Source organism: Merops nubicus, unplaced genomic scaffold (genome assembly GCF_000691845.1).
Source record: "Merops nubicus isolate BGI_N331 unplaced genomic scaffold, ASM69184v1 scaffold27449, whole genome shotgun sequence".
NCBI classification, from domain to species: Eukaryota; Metazoa; Chordata; class Aves; order Coraciiformes; family Meropidae; genus Merops; species Merops nubicus.
The window spans coordinates 3,317-22,511 of record NW_008629442.1 but is presented as its reverse complement, the minus strand read 5'-3'; the positions used below and the strand labels follow the sequence as shown (position 1 = coordinate 22,511).

Genomic DNA, 19,195 nt, shown 5'->3' with positions numbered 1-19,195 from the left:
ATTGCAGCTATCTTAATTCTCCTTAGACAGTGATTAATCGTACCATGTAAATAGTACTCATAACGCTAAAGCACTGCATTCCTATAGGGTGAAATGAAGAAGCTGCTTCTAGCCATTGATTCACAAGTTTTATATTACTTTTAGGAAGGTTTCCATATTAACATATCTTCAATTATCCAGAACAGTGTGAGTATACTCAAATCACTTGACAAAATATGAAAATTCTTCTTTTCCATGACATTCAGTAAAAGGCATTAACTACTCTCACACTCATTAGGCCTGTACTTATGCATAGTTCTCCTCAGTATAGAGGACAGTGAATAAGCATTAAATACATTCAACAGTAAAACATACCATTATCAGTTATCACTGGAGTGGTCAGATTGCAGAAACAGGATGACTTATTCAGCACTACATTTTCATAAAATATTTCAACAGGTGTTACGATTTTTATCATACAGGCAGTAAGGATTTTGTTTGTACTTGCAGCCACAGCAACCTAATAAAAAACAGAAACAAGAATAAAACAGATGCCTTGTAATACTTGGCAAGTCATCACCTTGTCTTTACAGAAAACTACAAACTATGAAATGTACAAAAGGAAAATTTTGGTGGCAAAAGTGGACAATTCATGAGGCAGTGTCTCAAAGGAGAGGGCCCCTCCCAACTGAAGAAGCAATACAGAAAGAGTCCTGAAAGGAACAGCTTTGCTCGCTTCCAGAAATTAAATGGGTCTGCACGGTGTATTAGGAAAGCAATCTGGAATAGTTTTTGGTTTTAAAATAAGAATTTTGCTATAACAGTATAATACGCTGCTATAGCCCCCCATTTGAGCAAGAATGTACAAACCCTCACAGAGAGGCAACGTCTGCATCAATAACTGAAGTGCACTTAATCATGAAACAGAATTTGTCTTGTAATGAATTTTCCTTTGTTTCTCACTGAGAGTGCTCTACAAATATGATCACATTAGTGCATTCTATCAGGAAACCAGAAACAATAGCATGCAGATTAAGTGGCCAGTCACAATACTTGGTAATCAATCAAATACTCAAGGCTGCGTGCACTGCGAACAGATACTGAGTAAATACTAATATCAAACACTTAAATATGCACTTGTTTTAGCATATGTGTCCCAGTGAATCTCTTGTAACTTGTCACAATGCTCAGAACTTAAGTAACATTTGATGCATCATCAGTGGAAATATTAAAATAGCTGATAAAGCAATAAAATGGAAACGTTGCCTTTGTCAGCATAGGGAATTTTTGACTCAACAAGATAAGTATAGCTTCAGGATACATTTTATGGGAAAAGAAGAGAACATCGACCTGATTGACATATTCAAACCACTGGGATTTCCAATATATCTGCCAATTGTTGAGGTAAAAGGAACTAATATATGCAACATGGTGACAAAAGAAGGGAAGTTACAATAAGTGACAGAATTACACATTTTAATAAAAAAACTTTTAATAATTTAATAAAAAAATTTTTAATAATAAAACTGGGCATACATACCTGATTTTTTGTAGGAAAATTTAGTAGGATTCTCAGATCTTTATCAGGTGCATGTGAAATGTTATACCAACCCTTTATGCCGTTTGAACGTGTACAATTTTCTTTTAATGTGCACCTAAAAGTATACATAAAATTATACTAGCCTCCTTATCATAGCTTTGACTTCAGATACTGTACTTCAACTTATTTAATGTTATTGTTTTTTTACAGGAACACTAATGATTTTTTACAGGAATATGGTTATCACTGCAAAAAAATTCAGGAAAACAATCAGGAAAATCTGTTTAGCAAAATAAAATACCATGCATTGATATATGCTCTAGGGTCCCAATTAAGTCAGTGAGACTCCAGCAAACATTAGATGCTTGGCCAGTAGCAGTAGACTTGGTAGCCCAGGATGGAATTCATCACCTCCAACCTGATTGCTCTGTTGTGTGGCTCGGGATCTTATCCCCACAGTTCCCTCCACACTCAATGGGGAGAAATATGCTCTTTAAGGGTATAAGAGGAGATGCAGGTGAAGCTCAAATGCACAGCTATGCTATAAGTGAGTTCAGCTGATGAGATGCATCCTCCTTCCCCATCTCCTCTGTCATCCACTGATACGCATGGTAATCTTTCCATTTTATGTCAGTGGATTTAGTTAAAAACACTGTGTTTGATAAGGTAGCTCAAAGTAGATTCTGCTGGCTTCAAGAATAAATTCCATTTCAGAAGTAGCATAGCACAAAGTGAATAAAAATGTTATAGATTTCAAATTGGAGGAAACAGAAACTGCACAACAGAAAATTAAGGAGGAATGAGGAAACACTGGGATATACAAGTACCATGAAGATTACATATATTAAAAATGTGGTAAGAAAAAGAGAACACTGGAATACAAATTAAAATTAGATGATCGATCACTGAACTTGAATAGTGAATCCTTAAAATACTGTCTACTGTGAACAGTTAATGAACAAGCCGTAGATTAACTACAAGTAATTTCACATAGCTAGCAATTAAAGACAAGTGCTAACTGCATACACCTTAACATTTTAATACTAAGATTTAATATTAATAAATAAACTTTTAATACTGTTTGTAAACTACTACTTTTCTACCAAGCATAGCAGCATGTATAGATTCAATCATGTGATCAGTGACATGTGCCTTCACAAAAACCTACAAATGAGTACATACTTGCAAAGCATGGGCCTTTCTCATGAGGGACTTGCTGTATCTCACAAACAGTGTGTTTTCTCTCCAGAAGAAGTAACAGAAGAATGACTTTCAAGAAAAATAACCACTGCTTTCCAAAATGCCCAAAATAACCCCATAAACCACAGAAAACATAAAGACACATTCGCTGCAGATCAAGACGTTGGCAGCTGGAATGCAGTTAAGCACAAGGTCACTTCCTTTGTGGTCTAACTCAGGAAACTGAGTTCCTGCTGCACACGAACCTGGTAGGGCCTTGTATCTGAATACATTCACATCATAACTATACTGTAAGAAATATGAACTATGCCTGACATATTTCAAACTGTCTGAACTAGGACAAATTTCAGCCTCATTTCTCTCTCTCTTCACCCTACTGATGTCACAAAGGTTCATTAGAAGCAGTTTTAGAATCACAGAGGACGGAATCTGTCATCAACAGGTGTGCATTAACCAGATCCTTGGATACGTGTGGGTAGGTAACTCTCACTGGTAATGATATATGGGAGAGAGACATTCTACAGGTTCTTACATGCTAAGAATTATAATGTTGAAGATGCAAAGCAACACACTTGCAATAATTGGCACTAAGTGTATCCATTTCAGTGACACTAAAATAAAATATTAAAAATGAAAACTGTTTAGAAAGCTGCATATTTAAAACTGTCCTAGGACAAACTTACTTACCTTCTTAGACTGCCTGAGGAACACAAGTGCTGAACCTGTTTCCCTCAGTGAAGAATCTAAGAGTTTAATGGCAAAAAAAAAAGTAATGCCACCCAGGATCATGCTTGTCTTCATGGCAGGAAAAATGTGTCTTTTGCTCTAAAAGCTGACTTTTAACACTCAAACAACGTGTTATGGAGAACAGTCATTTTGTAGGAAGCAGTTGCAAAGGGGGTAGTAGAGGATGTGATGCCCCTCAGCATAAATTCTCACCATTGCCCTGCACAGGCCGACAGTAATATGAATTGCACTCAGCTAAAGATATTATTTGGTTATATCCCTATTTTTAGACAATTAGTATTGTTTGCAAGCACACTGGAATAAGTATAACAGATAAATATGATTTGTGAACCACACGGTTCTGAAAATAAACGTACAGACTCAGACAAGTACTAAGTCTAGCTTTCTTGGAAAGGTGGACTGGACCCTATACAAGGATGAAGGTATAAGGTAGGAAACCCTAGGATCAGATCTCAGACATGCAGAGCCAAGTATACAGAGAAAAGCAGGGTCAAGATTTTTTTTTTAATCTTTCACAGCAAGCTAGTTTCCTCTTACTTTGCTGTGATAACACAATATTTATGCATATTGGTTCATTCATATTTACTTTAGTCTCTGCTTCACTAATCTTGTATAAAGTACAGATCCTACTGAGTCTGTGCTCTCTGCCCTGCTAAAGCATACTAATGAGAAGAGAAATTTTTGGCTTCCCTTTCCATGGTACCAGCCCCTGAATGAAGTCCACAGATGTCACACACATTCACCAAATTAAAAAGTAAGTCTGATCATGTGAAGTAACTAAGATATACTGTGTTACTTCCATATGGAAAACACATGTAAAACAACAGTGCCTTGTATAGAAATAATTTCACCATACTTCAGGTAAATCTGATTCATCTATACAGAATCCATAAACATTAAGACAAATTACACAATACTATGACTAATTGTTTTGAATGAGTATAAGTAAAAAGGAGAATTTATATATTTGTCCCTGTGGAAGAAAGAGCAGAAATAGAAACAGTAGAAATATTTTGTCTCATTCTGTTTTCAACTGCAGTGAGATGTGAAGTTTTTCATCAAAATACTGAATGTGAGTTCATACTGTCTTTAAAATGAAGCACTGCTGATAAGTTTTATTAAAAAAAAAAGAGTTTATGTTTAGTATAAAATTTATTTCCTAGTAAGAGTATAAGTCATATCATTGATCTCAAAATTATTACAGAATATATTGCTTTAGTAGACATGTATGGACTTTGATTAAACTACTGGCTAAAAATGTCTTCCTCTTTTTGTAAAGCTTCACTCAGAACTCTCTCTTCACAAAACCAAATATTTAGTGATGCTAAGTGCTTAACAGTGAAAAATTATGTGGGGGTTGGATGGGATTCACATTATAGTAATTCATTTTTTCTCTGAAAGAGTAAATTATTTCTGTTTCAACCAGATGGAAACTTTTGGTGATTCCCCTGGTAAACAGGGGATTTACTGACTAATATCTGTTATTCACAAACTCTTTATAAGGCAACTAAAAGCCTGAAAAGCTTGGCATTGTCACATAGACAGTTTCTAACCAGGTAGCAAAAGACAGTTTGAAGAAAACACATTACAGAATAAACACCTACTCTCTTCTAATAACTACTTTTGCAAATACAAAGTAGCAGGTCTTCAGCAAAATTACGTTAACATTGAAACAAGCAAAAATGGGTATTATTAACCTTCTAAAAGAAGGCTACTAGAAGAATTCTTTAAGAATCAATCTTATAACCACTTTTGTTTAGTGTTTCAATCACGGACAAACTGGCACAAAAGAAGGTTTACGTTGTTGACATCTGATGATGATATGAAGTTGGGAACATTATTGTGCAGAGGAAGGTAAGAATATCACACAGAAAAACTTGGATAACCTTGAAATGGGATGACATTTCAAAGCATAAAGTACATGTACCTAGAGCAATAGAAATCTCACAATCCATATGTGTTATAGACTGGAAACTCATCAGTTGGAAAGAAAACAAAGAAAGAGAAGGACCTGGGGGCATGATTTGATCATGGATGACTGTAGCCTGTCAATGTGATGCTGACATGAAAAAGACATCTATGATCCCAGGACACACTAAGTAAGGTGCTTCCTGGACAGACTGATTAAAACTCACTGAGCAAGGCACAGCTGAAATCTCTTCTGCAATACTCTGACAGCCCTGGCCATCCTTATCATAAAAGGATGTGTAAACTTCATAAAAGGGCTCCCTGAGTGGACTTAAGGTCTCAGGTAAGAGAGTATTAGTGAAGTTAGCCAATTTAGCATACCACAATGAAAGTGAAACCATACTGTTTTCACAAAAACATTCTGAGTGTGAGGGAGAGGGGAAAACCTGTTTAAGTCAATGTGAGCACCAGAACAAATAGGTATAACCTGTCCATGAATACACACATACTGAAAATGTGCAGACGGATTTTAACTTGTAAAAAACATGAGACTCTCAGCCGCACAACCAGGGCAGGGAGGACAAAAAGCCTATCTACATTTAGGATGGTCCTTGATTAGTTTATGAGTGGGTTTACATGACGTAGTTGCTTGCAATTGCCAAGACTAGGCTTGATGACCTAGGAATTTCTCCAGTCCAGGCCAAAGGCTTACAATAGCTTTCAAATCTGCTTCAAAGAAAGCAGCAAAACTAATGACTCAAACATAGGGATGAAGTTTTTAGAAAGAAATTCTCCTCTGGCCTAAATCAAAGGCAGTGGTTCCAAAGCAAAGATCTATGAAGACAACTGAGCACTCTCCCTGTTCTCACATGCAAGATGCTTCCGGCTATTAAGATGCACCACACACGAGTATCCAGTCGTATCTCTCAAACAATTTGGAAAGCAAAAGCATCTGTTCTAAAACCAAAATAATTTCTTCTTCTCAAAAAATTTCAAAAATCTGAGTGTTAACCTGGTCTTTAAAAGGTCCAGAGCTCCCTTTCACATGACAAAAAAGTGTCTCACATTTATGGCTATGACTGATTCCATGAAAATTCAGTAGATACAATCTTGATGCTGAATAGCCCCCAGCCAATCAAAATGTAACCTGACTAATAATGCATTGCTTTTATATGAATGTCTAAAATACAGTAAAATACCTTCGATTCAAAGAACACCACCCACAGTAGGGATCCTTTGCAGATAAGCATTCTTGCTCGGAAATGTATCTACCACAATTTGCAACTGGTATTCTTCTCACCTAAAACCAAAGAAGGCAATAACACATTGAATTAAAATACCCTCCATAAACAGGAAAATTGAGGGTTGCCACTAAAAATCTGAGAGCAACCAAGCACAATCCCTTTGGGGAAGTTTCCTTATGGAGTCCCCTCTGCCAGAAGACCTTTGGATAGAAATATGCAGCCTATTTTACACACACTGTATTTTGCAATTAGATGATGAAACACCTCTGACAAGGACAATTTGGTTCTGCTGTTGAAAGGCCAGCATGGACAGATTAATGTAAGAATGACTGATTAGCAGAGTAAATTATAGATAACGATAGAAAGGAGGTATATTTTACAAATGATGCTCTGCTCTACAGAACACCATTTTCCTTTCGTCAGAACTGAGATTTTTAAATGATTGATGAAGGTGCATTCAAAAATGCATGCGCAAACCAAAATGCATCTGTGTTTGCATCACCAGGTCAGGTTACTGCATGTGCACACTAGAACAAACACATGCAACTACTTAGCATGCATGGAAATGCCATTTTAATAAGTAAATGTAGATAATTGTGGCTATATTGCATGTAGCTATACTTGTACATTCAGCTCGAATATCCTAGCCAGCCATTTTCAGAAAAGGAAAAGAAAAAGAAAAAGAGAAAGGTGATTACAAATACTGAATACAAATAATGTTATTAATAACAAATGTTAATTAATAATCTTAGCAAGAAAAATATTCCTAATTCAAAGAATTTCTTTTACAAATTTGCAAGAATGATGTTCCTATATTTTGTGAACAGAAACAAGGACACATGGCTTTCTGCAAAACTATCTACTTTTTTCCAGCCGTATCCTGTAAAATCCAATTTATCTGAAGATATGCAAGATAAACACTTCAGAAAGCAAACAACATCACAGACTACTAGCAAGTTAAAAAAGACAGTACAGAAGCCTTATTTAAGAGGTGATCAGAGACATTTATTTATATAAGCTGTTGTTCTTCTATAGCAGCTTGCTCTTCTACCAAAGCTAAAGAAAATTCAAGTCTTTACTTTGATATCTACATATACTTTGACTGAAATTTTGATTCCTTCTGCATTCGTGATAGATAGCTTATGTCAGTTAGGAGTTCTGCCTACCAACTTACCCACTCTCTCAGACGGCAGGCTAAAACGCTACTTTTGCTGCTGGAAAAGTTGTAAATGAAAGTAATCAAGTGCTGGGTGAAATCCTGTCCAGCTAAGATGGACAGCCAGCCCTTATGTTTTCACTGCCATTTTCCCTGCTGCTAGCAAGACAAAGGAATTTGCTGAGTCGATGCTCAGCAAGCAGCCTTGCTGCAGGATGTCCTACAAGAACTGCAGTGGGACTCCTGGGCGCTGCTCTCTGTGTGGCATGGAGCTCTGACAGGTTTACCCACATGCAGTAGCGCTCAGCGATTACTGATCTCTTTGGCCTTACTATGCACACACTTTAATCACTTCTGATTGTGGTTTGGTTCAGTTTTTCTTCTTTAAAGCCCATGCCTAACTGAAGATGATGAGAATTTTATCCTTGATTTCAGCAGAACTAAGACGTCAAACCCGTCTCTCAAATTCAGTGACTCCTCCACATTAGAAACTCTAAAAGTGACTAGCAAACCCTGGCCTATCAATACCTAGATTTCTAATTCAGGGGAACCCTGTCTCCAAGGAGTCTAGACGTTTTGCCTGCTACCTCCAAGCTTGATTCTGTATGATGCCTCCAGGAGAAAGAGAAGCAATGACTCTCTTGATAGAATGACATAAAATAAGCATGGGATTAAGAGTGTTGCTGGATCATAGCAACAGTGGGCAGCAGCACAACAACAGTGGAAGCTCTTCTGAGCTCTGCTGAAGTGCAGCTCAAACCTGGGCAACATAACCAGATATTGAAGTTGGTAACTGCAGTTTAAATATTTTAGGTCTAACTCTGATCCAAACTGATGCTTTACCTACAAAGTGGCAGAAGTTTACTTGAATTTATTATTTTACTTACTATTGTGCTTACCGTATTGACAGAAGACAGATAGATGTAGTTATTGTTTACTGGATCAAGTCTGAGTTTGGGGAAAATGGAGGTTTCTTCCTTAATTTCGTATAAAACCTCAGGGCAATTAGATTCCATATCCTCATTAAGAATAGCCTAAAACACAGGAAATTGCATTATTCAGAAGTCCTTTTATTGATCAGTCAGCATTTTAAACAAAACCCTAATTTCAGCTACATCAGAGTTTCCGAGATGATTTAGTGTGCCCTGATTCAACTCACCTGCACTGGCTCTCACTGCAGAAAGCTGGAGGAAAAGACCACTGGAACAGATTTTCAACAGACAACATTTTGCACTGACTCTGGCACTAGTTTAATGTTTGAAACGTCCCTCCCATCAAGTATGTTCCTGGTTGATGCAGAAACTGAACGTGGAAGAGAAGCCTATATCCCAAAGTCATAATGCATTAAGTACTGCTATGACTGGAGGAGAAAGTATGAGACTTCAGAAAACAAATTAACATCCAGACATCCATAACATAAAAAAGAAACCTACACAAGTTACTGACAGGTGTCTTCAGGACAGAAGTTTCTTTGTGGCTTCTGTGAGTATGTATGTGAGGTGGTATTCCTTTTTCTTACCTTGCACAGCTCTACAGTTTTCCACCCTTTGCACAGAATTCAGGGGAACCAATGACCACAGAAACTTTATTTTACAAACTAATAAGCACACCATCATTGATAAAAGGTTTTCCATAAACATGACTAAACAAGGAAGATATGTTCACGGTCCACTGCGCTAAGTAGGCAGAGAAGACTTCAATTTCATTTTTCATTATCAAAAGCACAGTGAAATCAAACGGACAAAAGCTTTTCAAGCTCCCTAAAATATTTCTCTCCAACTGCCTGCTTAATAAAAATAAAAAATGAGAGTCATCCTTTGCAATATAGACAGGAAATGCACCTTCTTGCAAAGCCCAGAAAAAAAAAAAAAAGCATAAAGGACATTTGACTGGATGGTCGAGAAGTTTGATAATAAGACCACTTTCACTTCCAGGTGATTGATTTAAGCTAGCACAGGTCAACTATTCAGAAGCCAAGGAAAAATGAAACTTGACTTTTCTCTTTAATAGACAGCTATTCACATCACACACATAAGCTAACAAACAAATATGCTTCTGGAATCTAACAGTATTTAATATTTCTACCGGAAAACCAAAGCAAGAAAAGAAACAAATGACAGAGTAATTGAGAACTCCACAGTCCATAAATTGATAGTGTAGACATTAACAGTTTAATGAAATGTTTCCATTCATTTTAAGCAGGGTACATAACTGCTTCTGAAAGTTATCTTGCTCTCCAAGTAACAATAGAAAAGTTACTTCACAAACAAACAAACAAAAAGAGATATTATGGGGATTGTATCTGTTTATAATGCAGTGCCTAAATCAGGAAATATTCACCCACTTGAACACAGCAGCAGCTGATGGAGAAGAGCTGTCCCACTCAGCTTACCTTAAGTAACTGTCCATCATCTGTTCCCAAAAAGAGAACTATCTGATTCAAAACAACTGTGCCATAAACAGCCACTAATCCAGAGTGAATCAAGGTGGGTAGTTTCTGAATTGATCGTGGCTCCTGAAAATCCTGGAAATAAGACAAAGCTATTACAAAATCATTCACCTACACTGTCAAATATTAAGAAGAAGAAAAAGAAGACTCCCTGGAAAGAGAGAATTCAACTTCAGACTAGACTTTTGGTAACATTTTAATTCTGACATAATTTCAAAGCAACATTATCACTGGAATGACACATGAAATATGAAACTACTTCTTTTTTGTACATGGCAAGAGGTCACATCTCTGGTAAGGGTTACATCTACTGCAGCTGAACCACTGTCCTCAGTGGGACACAAACATGGCCTAAAACCAGCAAGTTACTCTGCAACAGAGTTCCTCTTTTGAGGGACGTAACACCCTGGACTTACTCTGAACTGCCAGTTCTTCTTAATGAAGCCATGCTTTGCTATCACCTGACTGCACCTAGCCTGAAGGCTACATATACGCTCAGCAACCATTTTTAAAGGCATGCAAAAATTCTGGAGAAAGGTAGCACTTCAAACACATAGATTCTGTGTGTGTGTGTGTGTGTGTGTGTGTGTGAGTGCATGTGTGCCTCTGTGTGTCTCTCTGTGTGTCTGTGTGCATGTGTGTCTGTGGGTTTTTTTTCAAAAAATGCAGAGCTTCATCCTCTCCTCTCTGATTTCCTGCTTTACACTAAAGGAAGTTAATACTTGCACATTATATAAATATAAAAATGAGATAAAGCAGTATAAAGTTCACATCAGGGAGAACATAAACATACCTGTATGAACTTTCAAATCAACATGCTACCTGCAATTTTCCATCCAAGCTGGAAGAAGTTAAATGACAAATACATGTAAAAGCAGCTAATGAAAGAAACATCATGCAGGAAATCCCTTTATCTTGAGGAAGGAAAAACCCAAAACAACCCCAAATGCATAAGATCAAGTGCTGAAACGAAGCCCTGATGTGTGAGAATAAAGTTGCTCACCAGGTGAGAGGCAGTCTCTGCTCCAAACTCCCTAGTAAGCAGTAACTCAGTTTTGCAGACCTGTAATTTCTTTAATCAGTCTCCACGGTAGATACAGCAAAGATGTGATCCCACCTGCTCTCCAAATGCACCCAACCCCTGTCAAGCTCTGGATTCCCTTCTATTAGTACCATGCTTTCCTGTGAGCTTAGTTAAGGAAATGATGTGCTTAGAAAATAGTCTGTAAATCCATCTACCTACCTACCTACATTTTCATTTGAGTCATTTTCTTCATCACATGAACATGTGGGAGCAGGCATTGGGAGTTGGGGGGAAGAGCTCAAGTAGGACCACATCCTTGGAAACAAGTCCTGTAGGTCAGTTTACAAAGCCCAGCATCTCAGCCTCAAGGATAGACTCGTTAACATACAGGAACCCTCTGAGTGCAAGAGCCCATTTAGCTTTAACACACAAGCAAGGTGTGAGAATGGACTGTTAAAACTGACATTTTGCAGAAAGGTGAAGGCCCTGCTTAAAGTTATGAAGGGAATCCATAACACAGTAACAGCTGAATTCAACTCTTGCATGCTAGGATGCTGGCTTAACCCCAAAAAGTCCTTCCAAAGAGAAATATTTTTTCCTGAACTGCAACTCTAAGTCAATTGAAGTCTTTTGTCAGACACCTGAATTATTTTAATTAGCCAGCAAGAACAGCCATTTGGAGTAAAAGATTACTTGATTAATTTTCTTCTTTATTTTTTTTCTTGCAGCAGGAAGAAGACACAGAACTGTCATGTACTAGCACAGCAGTTCATGAAAACTGACTCAGGCATGAGACTCCAGTGCCATGAAGGTCTGTTCTGGATTGGGGGTGGGTGGGTGGAAATTATTGCAAGCATTTTAAGGTGGAAAAAGTTGTTATTTTTTTATCAGAGCAAAGGCTACCAAAACTCCAGCACTGGTGCAAACAATGAGCCTCCACTCAGGCTAAGGAGTAAGGATGTGAAGCTTCCAGGCTTTGATTTCCACCAAAATAAGGATTTTTTTTTTTTCTTTCTGCATGGCACCTCATAGTAGCGTAAGGAAATCAAACCACGTTGCAGACTCTGTACAATAAGATCACAGGAAAGGGGAGGACTCACCCAGTCTCTGAAAAGCTTTGCTGCCAGATTTTATTTTGACCCACATACTAGTAAAATAACTAGTGTCATATCAGTGCATCCTCCTCATCTGACTGAAGAACCAATACTGACAAGTGTGGAAGCCTCCTCCCCACACACTGATTGCTAGAGGGAGGGTCAATGCGACAATGAGTTAATACAGATAAGGAAATGGGGAATTTAGATGGTGGGCAGTCATAACAAAAATTGCCTTCTTTCTCTTGCAACCTATTTCTCCAACTTGCCTGTTCCCTTCAGGGTGAAGCTGCTGCTTTCACCCTTCTGTCACCCCTCTTCCATGTGGATTTATTTTTTTAACAAGCCCTTTTACCTCTTTCACTGTGACTAAAGGGGTTACAGCACTATTGGGCCATCCCAAGGTTTTTCTTTCACAGCTAAATCCATCCTTAAAATGCATTTACTGTCTAAACTTCCTTTGTATTAGAAGAGTCACTCATCTCTACATTCATCTATCTGTCTATCCTGTAATACTATTAGGGTCAGACAAAAATAAGAAAAGAAAAAGAAAAAAATTACTGCTCTAGAAGACCTTTTTTTTTTTAAATTCTTCAGTCCACCCTCTGTTCTATTCTATTGTCCCTCAAAATCTTCACACTCACAGGTAAGCCTGGAGATCTCCTGAATTAAACTACATTTTTTAAGTTCATCCCCTATGCTGTTTGGTTATTGGCATGAAAGGTATTTATACTCATTTTCTATTTCGCAACTCATTTTCGGATTCATCTCCAAATGATTCCAGCTGCAGCAACCTATTCACACTGTTACTTTCTGTCTTGATTTTCTCCTGATTATGTTACACAGCGTGCTGCAGATAGAAGGGCAGCATTTTTAGCTCACACAGCACTCAACATATTGCAGCTGGCCAAAAAGTAAAAATAAAGGGTTTGAGCATCAGCATGGATGAACAGATGCAGCTATACAAAAGGACACAAGACTTGTGAGCAGCGTACAGCAATAGCCAACACTGGAACAACACAGGGATGTTTTTCCTAGAGGAAAAAAGCTTCTGGAACCTCATTCATCTTTCTTAACTTCACAGCTGTCCTGGTTTGGGGTAAAATAGAGCTGGTTCTGCTTAATGATTTTACTTTTTAGCTAACGCTCTTTTAATTAACTGCCTTGTCTGAAGTTAGCAGCATTTTCATAAACTGTCTGGCTTTAGCAGTGATAAGACTTCATGTTTAGATTTACAGCCAGGGACTGGTGTGCAGACCAAGGCCACTGCTAAGCTTGGATCCCGCACAGAGGGAGGCAGAGTGTACCCCACACCTCTGGGTTGGAGCGGACAGAATAACTGACCCCAGGATTCACCAGCGGAGTATTCCATCCCACAGCCATTATGTCCAGTAAAAGCTGAAGGATCAGGAGGGGCAACCCCTTCTGTTGCCCCTTCCGTTCTCTCTCTTATGTCTTCCTCTGCTGGGCTGCTGGCTGCTTCTGCAGTGGCCGGCATCCGAGGAGGACTCCATCCATCCTGCCTTTGATCCCAAGCCCTGTGTTCCTGAACTGACTTGCAGAATCCATCTCCTGCACCCAGTCCCTGTACCCAGGACTCTGTGGCTGAGTACACCCTGGGACCCCCTTCGCTGGGGGCTCCTCCCCAGCCCGGGGTGACGGTGACGTATTGCCATCAGGGGGGAGTTGGGTTTGGGACTAACTTTGTATATAGTCTATTATTACTATTATTCTTAGTGGTAGTATTAAAGCTGTTTTCTAATCAATGAGTCTCTCTGCCTTATTCCCTTTCTCTTTCCCTTTTTGGGGTGAGGGGAGGGGGTTAACAGAGAGCATCTGTTACAGTTGTGGGGGCTACCCTGACCCCAAACCACAGCAACAATCCTTCAACCTCCTGCATCAATTTTTATTATATCATAGGGTAACAAACTTAAATATTGGTGTATGCAGTGAGCCTTTATTAGGGCTAAGGAATGAGGCAATGAACTGTTCCAGAATTTTATTTCCATGAGGGTTTTTTTTTAAATTTGTGGACTGAATCACAGTGGTAGGTAGACAAACCTTCCCAGGTGAGCAAATTGCTAAAAATCAGGGCGGATGACCAGGAAATAAGGAAGTCTTCACAGAGACTTTTCAGAGGCAAGATCCTGAGCCTCACGATGCAAGTCAAGAGGCTGTGCTTGAGTAAGAGGTTGATGGAGACTACTGAGATGGCAGGGGCTAGAAATCTGTGACTTCTTGGAGCTGCAGAAACACTTCTCTGCTCTCAGACCTGAGTTTACAGAATTGATAAAGTGTCCTAATAACCGACGAAGAACAAGCTCCATCAAGGAAGGCTTCAAAACCAACTGAGCTTGAATAGAACATTAGCTGAAAGCAAGAGGAAGTGGTGGGTGACCATGGCTGGAGATTCCCTTGTGTGAAGGATGAAGGCACACAACTGCTAAACCACTATTACAACAGGTTTCCTTTTTTAAGGGGCCCTAATCCATTACGCTGCAGAGGGACTTTCCAGGATTTTGCATTCCTTGGCTCACTACCGGTTGTTGCACATCCATGAGGATACCAACAACACTGCCTACTGCAGATCAGGACCACAGAGCTCTGGGGGCAAAGAGAAAGAGATGGAACCCCAGGCTTTGTTGACGCTATCACGTCAGTGAAGCGTTACGCTCTTCTGGATTTACTACTCACAAACAAGGAAGAATTGACTGGAGATGTGACAATCAAAGGCAGCCTTCGCTGAACTGACTATGAAATAGCTGAATTCAGGATTCTGTTGACAGCAAGGAAAGAACAGCCAAGTACAGAGCCAGCGATCAGGCTTGGCTTGTTCACCGAACTGGTGAGTGGAATCCCCTGAGAGGCAGCTGTAAAAGGAAATGGAGCTCAGGAAAGCTAGTGGGTCTTTCAGGACAACCTCCTCCCAGCACAAAATTCAGGAAAACAGGCAGATGTATCAGCATGTGGGCCTGCAGCAAAGCATGTAAGTCCTAACAGAACGACAATGCGTAAAAACAGAGGAGGTGGAAGCAAGAACAAGCAACTAAGGAGGAACTGCCTGGACATGTAGAGATGGTGTTAGTAAAGTTAAAGCTCACCTGCTGTAGAAACTGGCAAGGGACTATAGGCAACATGAAGAGCTTTTACCACCATATGAGCAATAAACAATGAAAATGTGTGCCAGCTGCTGAATAGCTCAGGTGATTCACTGACTGTGGATGCAGATAAGGCTCCCATTCCACTGGCAATGTCTTGTGGCCCTTTGTACCTACAGAGTTCAAGGAGGAAAGAAACTACCAACACTGGAAGAGGATTAAGCCAGGGATCTCTTAAGATATCTCAGCTTATAGAAGTGCGAGGAGAACCAGATGGGCTCTGTAGAAAGATGCTGAGAGACTGTCTGGTGACACTGAGAAGCCATTCTTTTATGTGTCAAAAGTTGTGGAGTCTGGGGGGGAGTCTCCAACAACTGAATAAAGGCAAATGCTACACCTATTTTCAAAAAAAGACAAGAAGGATGACCTGGGAAAGTACACATTCATCAGTCTCAATTCTTCCCTGGGAAAATCATGGAGCAAATCCTCTTGGAAGCCACTAAGAGGCACAAGAAGAAGAAAGAGACTGTGAAAAGCCAGCATGGATTCGCCAAGGATAAATCATGCATAACCAACCTGATTGCCTTCTGCAATGAAATGACTACGCTTGTGGAGGAACAGTGGACGTCACTGACTTTAACAAGGCTCTTGACACCGTTTCCTGTAGCATCCTGGTAGCCAAGTTGAGATATTAAAATTTACATGGGGGACTACTGGATGGGTGGAAAAACTGGATGCACCATCAAGCTCAAAAGACATTGGTTAATGGTTTTGCCTCTGCCTAGACACTGTTTACAGGTAGAGTTCCTCAGGGAACCTATACTGGATTCCTGGACAGGTCCTGTTCAGTATCTTTATCAACGACCTGGAGAGAGACACTGAAAGCTTCTGGCTTAAGCTTACAGACGACATCAAAATGAGTTGTCATGCTTGAGTGAAGGGATGCCATTCAGAGGGACCTAGACAGGCTGTAGGAACAGGCCAACAGGAAACTGAGAAATTCAGCAAGGACAAATGCATAGTCCTGCACATGGAACGGACTAACTCCCTCTGACAGCACAGACTGGGGAGCACCTTTACTGAAAAGGACATAAGGGTCCTGGAGAGCAGTAGGCTAAATGGTGTATCCAGGCAGCAGTGAAGGTTAACGGCATCCTGGACTGTTATCGACTGGAGTACAACCAGAACGAGTGAGGAAAGTGATTATTTTCATTCACCTGGCACATGTTCAATTGTGTCTAGGATACCGCACTCAGTTGTGGGACCTTCAGTACAGCACTGATCTTCATAAGCTGGAACGAGTTCAGCAGTGAGACACTGTGATGGTCAGAGCCTGGAGCACCTGCCCTGTGAGGAAAGCCTGAGGGAACTGGGCTAGTTCAGCCTACAGAAGAGGCAATTTCAGAGTGATCAAAGAATCAGAGCATGCTCTTGACTGAGGTGTATGCAGGACAACAAGAGATAATGACACAAACTGAAAGAGCGGAGGTTTCAAGCGGACAGGAGATTAAAAACCGTCACTGTGAGGACAATTAAGCAGAACAGGCTGTCCAGAGAAGTTGTGCAGTCTCCATCCCTGCAGGATTCAAGATCTGACAGGACACAGCCCAGAGCAACCTTGTCTGATCTCAGAGCTGACCCTGCTGTGAGTAGGGAGCTAGACTGGAGACCTCCTCTGACGTTCCTTCCAACCTAATTGAGCCTGTGATCCCAACGAAGTGAATCCTCTCTTCAAGGGCCCCCAGGCTCTCATAAGTTTCTGCTAAGAACACCTGGTGAAGCCAGATGTCTAAAAGCAACTCTTTTTCTCACTGACAGTGCGAGAGTTTACAAGTCTCCTATGGCTTACTTCCCTCACCAAACACGGATGAAATGAAAATTCCTTGTAACTGGACAGAAATATTCACTCTAGAAACATTAACTCTAGAGATCTGTCAAACATCAGATGAAATACTAGCAGTCTGGTAATACACAGGAGATTACTCTACTACTAGAAACCTAATTACAGGATCAGTTTTGATAGCAAATGATATTTATAAGTCTGTAATTCTTTCCTTAAATAAAAGGCCATGAATCATTTTGGAATTAGTTACCACACAAATTCAAACATTATTCCTGCAAATTAATGTCTGTGATTAAGCTGACGTGACTCTGTTGACTTCAAAATCTCATTTCAGTAGAGCTTACACTAGGTAAGATTTGTCCTAGGATTCCAAACTAGGCTAAATAAATTAAGAGGCATATGCCAACCCACATATTTATCACCCACTGAAAAATGCAAAAATTCAAAGAACAGACTGTTATATATCTTACACTTGCATCAAAGAGAAGATGAAAATCCAACCAAGACAGCTTAGCGTTCAGCAGCTATCAGACCGACTTAGCCTTCGCACATCATAAAATAAACACCTTAATACACTTAAAATTACAGCAACTTCTCTCTGCCTTACAGGTATAAATCTAACACTTTTAAAAAAATTTTCTCCCTGAGAAAAAGTAAAATCCTTTTTTTCCCACTCAACTGTTTTTTAAACAGCAAACCTAATTCCCAGATTTGTCATTGTGGTTAGGTAACACCCTACAACTCTCTCCTGTTGATGTTCTCTAACTTGAACACTTCTTCAACTCATCCTCTTTGCTGTGATCCATAAGATCTTGGGGTCTCTGGGAGTGATATGAGATCATAGTAGCTCCCGTTCAGCCATGAAACAGAAGGAAGCTCACTAGCTATGACAAATTCCAGTATTCCTCCTATGTACTGGCTGAGGAGCTTCTATTTCATAATTATGATCCACCAAAAATGCTTGTCAGTGCTCAATGAGGTTTCTGAAAAGGAGACGTGATTTGGCAAATTCACAGTCACTCACTACAGAAATTGTGAAGATGATGCACCTACGTACATGCAGGTTACGCTAGCGAGTACACTAACATGTACACCTTGACACTGTGTATAAGTAGATAAAATCAAAACTAAGAGACGTGTGGATCAGAGGACAACAAGCTGCAAAATGTTTTAAGAGTCATTTCACGTAAGACACCATGTGCCTCTTGCCAGTTAGGGATCACACCTCTAGGAATCCAGGATTATGTATGTCCACAACAAGCACATTCAACTAGGACAAAATGCTTTGTGTAAACTACTGCACGGAACGCAAACAGTATTAGCTAGTTCTCATAATCAACAATTCCACAGAATTTGTAGCAGCTGCATACATTTTGCTAAAAGTTGGTAAGCAAGCAACTTGAAAATTACTAATTTTCAATGACAGACTCAAATCCAGCATTGAAACAATGCAAATGTCAACTGTGGCCTAAGTAGCAGTGTGAGGCTAAAGAGATTACACACCTACGATGAGTTCCTACAGGATGTGGAGCAATTTGGTTCCAATCCAGTGAAGTACTCAAGCCCATGCTTAACTTTAAATGCATGGGCATGAAGATGATGCATCTACTTATATGCCTAATGTTAAATACGCCCTTAAGTGCTTTACTGGGTTAGGGCCAGAAAGCTCAGTACCTTACAGGATGAGCTAGGAGTACAAACAACAGTAGCATAGCAGGGAATTCCAGACCACAAGTATCTCAGACTCTTGTATTGTACTACTGAGAAGCACAGTGCCAACACAGTGCAAGTACAAGCAGCTGTGTCAGTGCAGCCAGGTAACAGGATGTCTTGCCTAAAACTAATTATGATAATTGCAGAAATAAAAAAAATTACAAGACCAAAAGGAAAACAAACTGACACTACTACCTAAC

At 39.6% G+C, this 19,195-nt stretch overlaps 1 protein-coding gene across 1 annotated transcript in view; it reads right to left on the bottom strand.

Annotated features, from left to right (window-relative positions):
* Positions 1 to 354: 354 nt before the first annotated feature.
* The window catches only part of LOC103779371 (plexin-C1-like), a gene marked incomplete at its 3' end in the record, with an annotated part of 22,069 nt that continues 3,228 nt past the window's right edge, over positions 355 to 19,195 (bottom strand). Inside the window, exons 2-6 of the mRNA XM_008946997.1 lie at positions 10,167 to 10,298; positions 8,674 to 8,808; positions 6,574 to 6,674; positions 1,520 to 1,634; positions 355 to 499 (exon numbers count right to left, since the gene is read on the bottom strand). Coding sequence (XP_008945245.1) covers positions 355 to 499; positions 1,520 to 1,634; positions 6,574 to 6,674; positions 8,674 to 8,808; positions 10,167 to 10,298 — 628 coding nt within the window. The remainder of the gene's footprint in view (positions 500 to 1,519; positions 1,635 to 6,573; positions 6,675 to 8,673; positions 8,809 to 10,166; positions 10,299 to 19,195) is intronic.